The following is a 9554-nucleotide window of genomic DNA, read 5'->3' as shown; positions in this document are numbered from 1 at the left end:
AAAAGTATTTTTTGTTTTATTTTTGAAAAAAAATTACACTTATTTATTCATTTATTTATTTTGTGTGGGGTGGAGGGCTGTGGGTGGGCATTCCTGCATGTGTGTGGAAATCAGAGCACAACTTTTGGGAGCCGGTTTTCTCCCTGTGCTATGTGGTTCCTGGATGTTGCGGTTTAGGCTTGGCAGCAGGGGCCCTTAGCCACTGAGCAATCTCACTGGCTTGGGCCTGATATTTTGTGGGGAATTTTGAAACCACTTAGTTATTAGCAGGTTAAGGTTTTGTGCCTGAAGCTAAACAGACATCTGACTTGGTTTGTTTCTAAGGGGAGAGGGGGTGTGTAAACCAAGTATTCTAACACCACTTACTAAATAATCTAATGTTTCTTGCCATTGTAAATGCATGTATGTAATCTTTTGGTGTTTTTGCTCTTGATGTTACTCCTCACAAGGCATAAAGGCTACTTGCTTTATGAGAGGCCTGTATGCCATAGCCTTGAGGAATTCTTCATCCTCTTAGCATGTGAAGTTTGGAACCAGGACCGGGACAGGCCCTGTGACTTTCCTACCATCGTTGTTCAGACTGAGCTGAGGTCTGCGTGAGTTCCCCACACACTCTCAATTCTCTGCCCACAAGGCTGGGAACACATTCTTGGACTCTTGGTGCCCGGCGTAGCTTAGGGAATCAAGCCTCACCCAGTTCTCTGGTCCGCTCTTACTCTGGTGAGTCTCCAGACTTTGGAGTCTCCCTTGCCCCACTGGGCCTATCTGTGTTTCCTGCCTCTCCCTGAATTCATCGTGCTCTCAGACCTTGGACTGGATCTTATTTTACTGTCTATCTCTTAGTCCTTGAGAACAGTGAGTTCTGAACCTCACTGGGATCCAGGACATGATCTTGTCAGCAGCTCTTAGGCCTCCAGCTCATGCCTCTGCTTATCCCTGAACAATATGTTCTATTCCCACAGTTGCTCCCGATATGACATGTCACCCCTGGCCTCAACACCCAGGAGTTGTGATCCTATGCTTGCCCCTGAAGCACCTTTTCTCTTGTGACTAGTAAGTAGGACAAAAGCTTCCAAAGTCACGGGAATGTATGGGAGCAGGAGCGAGGAATGTTGAATGGGGCTAGGGTAGCCACACAGGGCAGCTACATGCAGAGACCAGAGGAAGCACAGGCTTGCAGTGTGACTTTGGGTCAGGTTAATCAAGAAAATGCCCCACAGCCTTGCCCACAGGCCAATCTGATGGAGGCATTTCCTCAACTGGCCTTAGCGTGTATCAAGTTCACAAAAAAACTAACAGAACAACTGGACCACATAAAAGATAACTGGTGACTTCACTGAAGGTCTATGATTGGCAGGTACTCCACCATAGAAATCCTTCAGGGGGCTTCATAATGCCCTGCAGATAAATTATCTTTGCCTCCACATTGTCCGCGTGCCCATGCACTTAGCCCTGGCTCCATCCACACAGAAGGATGTCATAGGTGAAACCATGTTTTCTCTTGTACCACGCACATGTATTCCCTCTGCCTGGGCTTCTCTCCTTTCAGGCTCCCCTCTGCCCTTCTTCACAAGCTCGATTGCCACCTCCCACAGGAAGTCCCCTCTGACACACTGGGCTTGATGGCTCCTCCTATCTTCCCACGGCATCTATGTGTTGTATACATTTGGCTATCCCTCCCAGTCCTCTGGTCAGGTCTTACTCCATTTTTCTTGCACAACTGCAAAGAAACTAGCTGTTGGCACACACAGCTGGTGTTTGCCCAGCCTCCCTCTGCCCACATACATAGATACTAACAGGCCAAGTGTCGAGCTGTGAGCCCCCAGGCGTCTCTTGGGGCTTTCTGTAGGCCTGGCGGGACGGTAGTGGTTCCCTGGCCGCTGCATCTCTCCTGAAGTCATGTCTCCCCTGTCTCCTCGTCTCTCAGGTGTTCACACGGGGAAGGGCAACTGTGAGACTGGCTAGTCTAGTTAGATTGTTAACCTTCCAAGGGTAGGCACGTGCTTTCTCCCTGGCTAGCTGAGCCCAAGTCTCGCTGTATTTTTACTGATTTTAGGGAAAAATGGGATTTTATATTTTTAGTAACCAGTGAGGGTGAGGCAGGCATTGAATATCAAAAGCTTTCAAACCATCCTTAGTAAAGTTAGGTGTGTCCGGCAATTATGCAAGATTTACCCCTCACGCGGTCCAACTCTCTCTATCCCCAGACTTCAGCCTCATTTGAAGGCCAGGCGCCCCCTGGTGGAAGAACACAGTCTTTTCCGAAAAGCCAAACAGCAGGAAAACTACACGCAGCAGGGAGGCTCTCCTGGGACCACAGGCTGATTACCGTTTAATATGTGAAGTAATATATATCATCTTGTTCCTGATAATAAAACTGTGCTTTCTCATGTCATAAAATAGCAGTCGTAGTGAATTATGATAAGGATCAATGAAGAATTCCTACCCTCCACAGAGCTAAGCATGGGATTTTTGGTGTATTTTTTCCCAGCTCTCTCTTCCTCATGTGTGTGTCTGTCCCTGTGAGAGTGTATGTGGGTGTCTTGCTGTGTGTTTATGTATGTATGTATGAGTCTCTGTGTATGTGCATATATGTGTTTCTATCTTGTGTATATGTGTGTGTTTCTGTGTGTATCTCTGTATATGTTTATGTATGTGTCTGTGTTTCTCTTTGTATTTGTGTATGTATGTACATGGATGAGTCTGTGTCATTGTGTATATATGTATATATGTATGTATGTGTATGTATATGTATGTATGTGTATGTATGTATATATGTATATGTATGCAGATACACGTGTGTATACCTGTGTATGTATGTATATATGTGTGAATGTTTGTGCATTGTGTATATATGTATTTGTATGCATATGCATGTGTGTGCATCTGTAGTATGTATACATATATATATGAATGTATGTGCATGTGTGTCTAAGTATGTGTATGCATATGTGTATGTATCTGTGTCAGTATGTATATATATATATATATGAATGTATGTGTGTATATATATGTGTATGCAGTATGTGTGTGTGTGTGTGTGTGTGTGTGTGTGTGCCAGAGATCGAGATCATGTGTCTTCTTTGCATTCTCCGCCTTGTTTTTAAGGCAGGCTCTCACTGCACCTTACTGATTTGGCTAGACACACTGGCTGCAAGCCTCAAGGATACTCTGTCTCCATCTCCTCAGAGCTGAGATGACAAACATACAAACTCAGGTTGTCCTGCTTGCAAGGCCAGCCTTCTACTGACTGAGTTAGCACTCCAACCCCTTAGTTCTTTTTCTATGAAAATACAGGAAGCTGGCTGTACTCTACTTGATTGCAACGTTGGCTCAACTGCAACATGTACACCACCCTCTTGCAATGTACTCAATAAAATAGTCTCAAAGGAAATACAGGAAATATTTAAGCAATTCATATAGGTGTCTGTATACAGCATCTACATTAATCTACAAGTTTAAAGTTGAGGGCTGGTGAGATGGCTCAGTGGTTAAAAGCACTGACTACTCTACCAAAGGTCCTGAGTTCAAATCCCAGCAACCACATGGTGGCTCACAACCATCCGTAATGAGATCTGACACTTTCTTCTGGAGTGCCTGAAGACAGCTACAGCGTACTTACATATAATAAATAAATAAATCTTAAAAAAAAAAAGTTTAAAGTTGAGCTGACTCCCCCATGCATGACTGAGCTGATGGTCTGGAAGCCTGCTGCCCCAGAAGGTCTGAAACCTACCCTCACCTGCCTTAGATCTTCTAGTGCTGTGATAAAACACCACGACCATAAACAAATCAAGGAAAGGGTTTATTTAATATTACAACTCTCAGGCCATATTCTGTGGACTCCTTCCCCGCCCCTTGTTGCTTGGGAGTGACTTGGTTTCTGTAAAGCAGCATCGACAGGCTGGAAGCTGGAGCTGGACACCCGCTGTGTGGAATCCTGACTGCTGCTCCTTAGATCAAAGACTTAGCAGGTCTCATGCTTATATTAAAGGTTTGCCGGATCTTCCTTTCAAGATCTCCCTCCGGTCTGGTGTTAGTGGATTTTCTCGTGTTTATGTTAAGATGGGCAAGTTTCCATTTCCTCTGGGTCTGGTTCCTAAGCCTAACTATAAATACTGAGTGAATTACAGTAAAGTTCTCTCTTATCACATCTACCTGGCGTCTGTGTCCTTCCTTGTTAACCGTTTGCCTTCCCAGGACCCAATTAACCCAGTTCGTGTATACCCACGGAGGAAGAGAGACCTCGGGGCGGTGCCCTTCAATATTTGATCACTGAGAGATGTCATGGCAGGATTCTGGAGGCAGGAGCTGGAGCAGAGGCCATGAAGGGATGCTGCTTACTGACTTGCTCCTCCTAGATTGCTCAGCCGGCTTTCTCAAACTACTCAGGACTACCTGGCTAGGGTTGATTGGCTTCACCCACAGTGACGGGGATACATCAGTCGCCCATCAAGAAAACTGGCTTGCCCACAGGCTAATCTAGAGGGAGCATCTTCTCAGCTGCAGCACCCTCTTCCTAAATGACCCTGGATTGGGTCAAGTGGACAACATAAGTCCTCAACATGTCTGCATCCCCACACTGTGGCATTTCATTTTTACTGCACTAATTGTCTTCCCGACCATCCACCTTCCTCATTGCCTGAGTTCATTGTGTGTTGAGGGCAGTGGGCTGAATGGCTAAATAGATACTGACTATATATCCTGCTTAGAATCTTTATTCTAAATGAAGACAACACCAAAGAGATTCTTACTGTATTTAAGAATCTTCAAAGCTCTAGGAGAGCCAGGAAACTCTAAAATGGGCCTGTTTCCTCAATAAATGGTTAGTTGCCAGCATCCTACGGCCCAGCTCTCTTTCCCATTTAGGGACACTGGCTGGTTCTAGTCTGGGTCATAGATTTACAGTGTGAACCTGGCATGCCCGGTCACACCAGCAATAAGGAAGCTGTAGAAAGTCACAGGGTTCTATCTACCAAGGGAGCTTGCAGGAGAGGCTGGGCTGCTTGTGTAGAAATGAGAAGAGAACATATAGTCAAAATGAGATTGGCCATATGTTCACAATGATTGAAGCCCAATGGAAGGCATGTGAAGTCAGTCACCTTTATTTTTCATAACTCTGTATTTTGTCCATGATAAGGTCCTAAGTGTAACAAAGTAAAACGTAGCTGTACCCATTTCCACTCTGTGCAGGGGATGGAGGCTAATAATACTTTTAAACAGCAACATGGGATTGAAGAATCCCCAAGGATCTACTTCACACAGTATTATATATATATATTTAAATGTTACATGGGCTGGGAGTTTAAAAGTTTGAGCATAAAGAATTTTGAATCATAAAAACAAACCACAAGGACCCATTATAAGTATAAATGAATAAATCTGACGGTTGATCTTCACTGTCAACTTGATTGGATTTGGAGTTGCCTAGAAGACACAGCTCTGGAAATGTGTAGGAGGGTGTTTCCACCATGCATATGGATGGCATCACCTCACGGGCTAGTGTCCCAAAAGTTATATATTTTTGAGATAAGGGAGTAGGAGTGTCTGTCTTACCATGTAGCCTTGGCTAGCCCAGAACTTGCTACGTAGACCAGGCTAATCTCAAACTCATAGAAGTTTGCCTGCCTCTGCCTCACAAGACCTGGGATTAAAGATAAGCACCACCATACCCAGCCAGAATTATTGTATGTGTATGAGTGTCTCACCTGCATGCATGTTTATGCATCATGTGTGCCTGTGGAAGCAGTTCTAAGATCCCCTAAGTTACTGATGGTTGTAAGTCATCCTGTAGGTGCTGGGAATCGAAGAACAGCCCTCACTCTTGCCTGCTGAGTCATCTTCCAGTTTACCCAGATGGATGAAAGGGGAGAGGAGGGCGCACACCAGCACTGATCTCTGTTTACTTACTGACTCTGCACACTATGTAACCAGTTGTCATCTACACCTCCTGCTATACCTTCCACAGCATGACTGACTGTACCTCCTCCTAAGTAGTGTTACTACTTCCTTCAAAGTTGCTTTCTTGGTGTTGATTTGGCTCCATGAGACCTCCTAGGCACAAGTCTCTGAGTTTCACCCTCAGAATTGAAGAAAAAGTAAAATAAACAAAGGTTTTAAAGTTGTTTTCTGGGATTGGAGCGATAGTTCAACTGTTAAAAACACTTGTTGCTCTTTCAGAGGACCCAAGTTTTAGATAGTTTCCTGGAACCCATGTTGGGAGCTCACAACCGCCTAGAATTCCAAGTCCAGGGCATCTGACACCCTCTTCTAGCCTCTGAGGGCACCTATATCCACATGTACACACACACACACACACACACACACACACACACACACTATCAAACATCTTTTAAAAAAAGAAGATGTAGCTGGGCTGGAGAAATGGCTCAGCAGTTAAGAGCACTGGATGCTCTTTCAGAGGTCCTGAGTTCAATTCCAGCAACCACACGGTCTATAATGAGATCTGGTGCCCTTTTCTGGCATGCAATGTACATGCAGACAAGGAACTCATATGCATAAAATAAACCTTTAAAAAATGTTAAAAATTGTGCCACGTATTCTATCAGTGATGATAAGATTTATGAATATAGTAAGTAATAAAAAAATTATAGCTTTAGTGGGTGAAAAGCTGAGATTGAGTGAGAATTTAAATTCTGGTCAAAAGAAAAGAAGTCCCCAGGCAGTGGCAGTTCACGCCTTCAATCCCAGCAGTCGGGAGGCAGAGGCAGGGGGATCTCTGGGACTTGGAGGCCAGCCTGGTTTACAGAGCAAGTTCCAGGACAGTCAAGACCACAGAGAAAAAACTTGTCTCATATAACCAACTCCAGCGCCCCCAAAAGCCACAAGAACACACCCTCGCCCCAGCAATGATGGGGTGCTTCTGCCTCAGGGTTCCCTTCTCCTAGCCTCTAGGAGCAGATAGAAGGCAAAGCAAGTACGCACGGGACTCTCAACAACGTGTCTGTGGGTCAGAAGCCATAGGTGACCTATATACTCCCACCACACATCCAGGTTGCTGGGGAGGTCAACACTTCCTGCAAGGAAAGACGCCACCGCAGTCGCCAGCCTGTGTGACCCTGCCCCCAAAGGGGGAGGAGCCAGAGCTACTGAGGATTTCTATTCGAGCTCTTTTTCCCCAAGTCCTGCAGGGTCCCCTGGAAGGCTGTGTGGGAGAGCAGGGAAACAGGAGTATTTAGGACAGCCTACATTCTCTCCCACTCACCCTGGCACTTGATATCTTTTGGTCCTTAATACACCCCCTTCCTCCTTCTTAAGGGTCAGGCCCTGGGCCCAAGTGGATGAGCCTCTGTGGTCACGGGCCTCTGAGGGGTAATTGCCACTCTAGAGGGCTGCTTAGAGTTACTGGAAAACAGCTTCAAAAATACAAACAGCCGCAGTAAAGACTGTGGTCGGAGCTGTGACACACAGCAAACCCAGTTTCTCTCTTCCTGACTTCTGAGAAATAGTCTTTGCCATTGAAGAGCAGGTTGGCCTCTGGTGGGGGACACTCCAGTTCCTAGAGGGGAACAGAGGTTACAAAGAGCCTGAAGGGTGGGTAATGTCTCCACCCTCCTTTATGTGACCTGCTTTTATTCAGCAGGAGGCAGAGTTTCCTAGCCAAACTGGGCCCTTTCTGGATGTGCAATAGGCTAAATACACGTCTTTTAAATTGGATTTGCCCTTGCACAAAGCCTGTTGTTTTGTGGGTGTGTCTATGGAAACATAGTATCACAGTTGTGCTGAAATGCAGTTCTTTCCAGAAAGCTTCACCATCTGGGTTTTGCTGTGCCTCCCCTGCCACGTTTTCCTTGTGCTAACTGCCACTCCATTCCACCAGCGAGCTCCAGTGGAGATTAAACAAACCTTAAAAGATGAAAGTAAGAACACTAGATAGCACAAGGGGAGTTCAGCATCTAAATACGAGACATTGTAGGAGAGAAAGCAGGGGAGGGAACCAAGATGCTCTCTCAGGACTGAAGGTCAGATGAGCCCAGACTGAAACACTTTCTCTACCTTGAGTGGGATGGATGGGAATACCCACCCACAGCTGTAAAGCTTTGAAATCTATGTGAAAAGAAGGCTCTGCATGCTTTTGGAGAGAGAGAACACAGACCCCTCCCATCAACATGTTGGGAAATCTCTGAAAACTAGAAGAAAGTGGCGAAGTGCCTGTAAATCCCAAGAGGAAGCAGCGAACAATGGAAAATGTGTACATTTGGATGAAGCGTTAATCCTAAGTAGTATAAGACATTCGCACATAAAGCAGTCTCCTTTCCACTTAACTCCTGGTGGGGAATCTGCTGGGAATGTGCTTCAGGAAAACAAGAGCCACAGGCAAAAAGGAGCAAGAATGGAAACGGGAGACTCCACATGAGGAGAGGTGGTGGGAGTCCCGAGTCTAAACACTGAAGAGACACTGCAATATGGTGATGGGGTATCTGGCACAGAGGATAAAGACAGTCCCTGTGTGAACGAGCTGGGAGACCTTGCAGCATCACGTGTGAGCAACCTGGTGGAAATGAGCATTTCCAGAAGGGATTTGTACAACTACCAGAAAACTTAAAGATGGGTCATTAAAAACTCTATACAAAACCAGTCCCAAACTAACCAAGTAAGAAAGATTAAAGCAGTTATTAACTCAGAGAAATAATGTGTGAGAAGGAAATAACCTTAGCTGACACGGTTCAGTTCAGAGTAGCATGAGAACTCGGAATGTAGATAATGAACCCTGATGGAACTAAAGTTATGATATAATTACATTGGGTGGGGCTAGGGGGATGGCAAGGGATGGGTTTGGAGTGTAACAATAAAGATAATGTCTTCAAACTGAAAATCAAGAAATGCATTCTGTTTAAAGATACAGGAGATAGCTGGGTGTAGTGATAGACATCTGCAATCTCCCTAGCACTTGGGAGGTAGAAGCTCAAAGGAACACAGAGTCATCTTCAGCAACGTAGCAAGTTCTAGGCCACCCTAGGTTAGATAAGACCTTGTCTCAAAATAGACAAAACAAAACAAAATAAATCAGAAAATAAAATAATCCATGAAAAGATCAGGAAGTTCCTGTGGGACTGATTGGCAAGGGAAGACTAGGTCCTGTAACAAACAGTATTGAACCATGCCTTTAAACTTTTTATTTACTTGTGTAGTGTGTGTGTGTGTGTGTGTGTGTGTGTGTGTAATAATTTAGGTGGGAGGAAGCTGACCCTCAGCTGACTCACAGTGAAAGCTTGCCTTAAGTATCTTAAAATGTAAGTGAAATCTTGTCTGGGTCAAAGAAACTAATTAGGCTCAAATGGAGCAAGGGTTTATCATTCAATTGTAGGTTATTTGTTTGGTTAGTAAAGCTGTTCAAAGCCCTGGAGGCACAGCCCTGCCTTCACATTAGAGCCCCCCGGAGGACTCTGAGAGCCTGTTCACACCTTGTTCCACTTGAGATGGCAGCCGGAGGTATCCGGAGTTAAAAGCACGTCAGGAGAGTCTAATGTGCAGTCTGGCGAGTCTAACGGAGCCTAAGGAAATAGTTTTAATTCAACCCTTCATTTCATCAT

At 45.1% G+C, this 9554-nt stretch overlaps 2 protein-coding genes across 2 annotated transcripts in view; one reads left to right on the top strand and one right to left on the bottom strand.

The window, feature by feature from the left end:
- Positions 1-2325, top strand: part of LOC116072531 (ZAR1-like protein) — a 13479-nt gene extending 11154 nt beyond the window's left edge. The window contains exon 5 of the mRNA XM_031343993.1: positions 2208-2325. Coding sequence (XP_031199853.1) covers positions 2208-2325 — 118 coding nt within the window. The remainder of the gene's footprint in view (positions 1-2207) is intronic.
- The window catches only part of Bcl2l10 (BCL2 like 10), a 29956-nt gene that overhangs the window by 12346 nt on the left and 8056 nt on the right, over positions 1-9554 (bottom strand). The window lies entirely within an intron of this gene.

This window comes from Mastomys coucha, unplaced genomic scaffold (assembly GCF_008632895.1).
Source record: "Mastomys coucha isolate ucsf_1 unplaced genomic scaffold, UCSF_Mcou_1 pScaffold23, whole genome shotgun sequence".
In the NCBI taxonomy this organism is placed as follows: Eukaryota; Metazoa; Chordata; class Mammalia; order Rodentia; family Muridae; genus Mastomys; species Mastomys coucha.
Note: the sequence above shows the minus strand (reverse complement) of the source record. Positions and strands in the feature narration are given on the sequence as shown.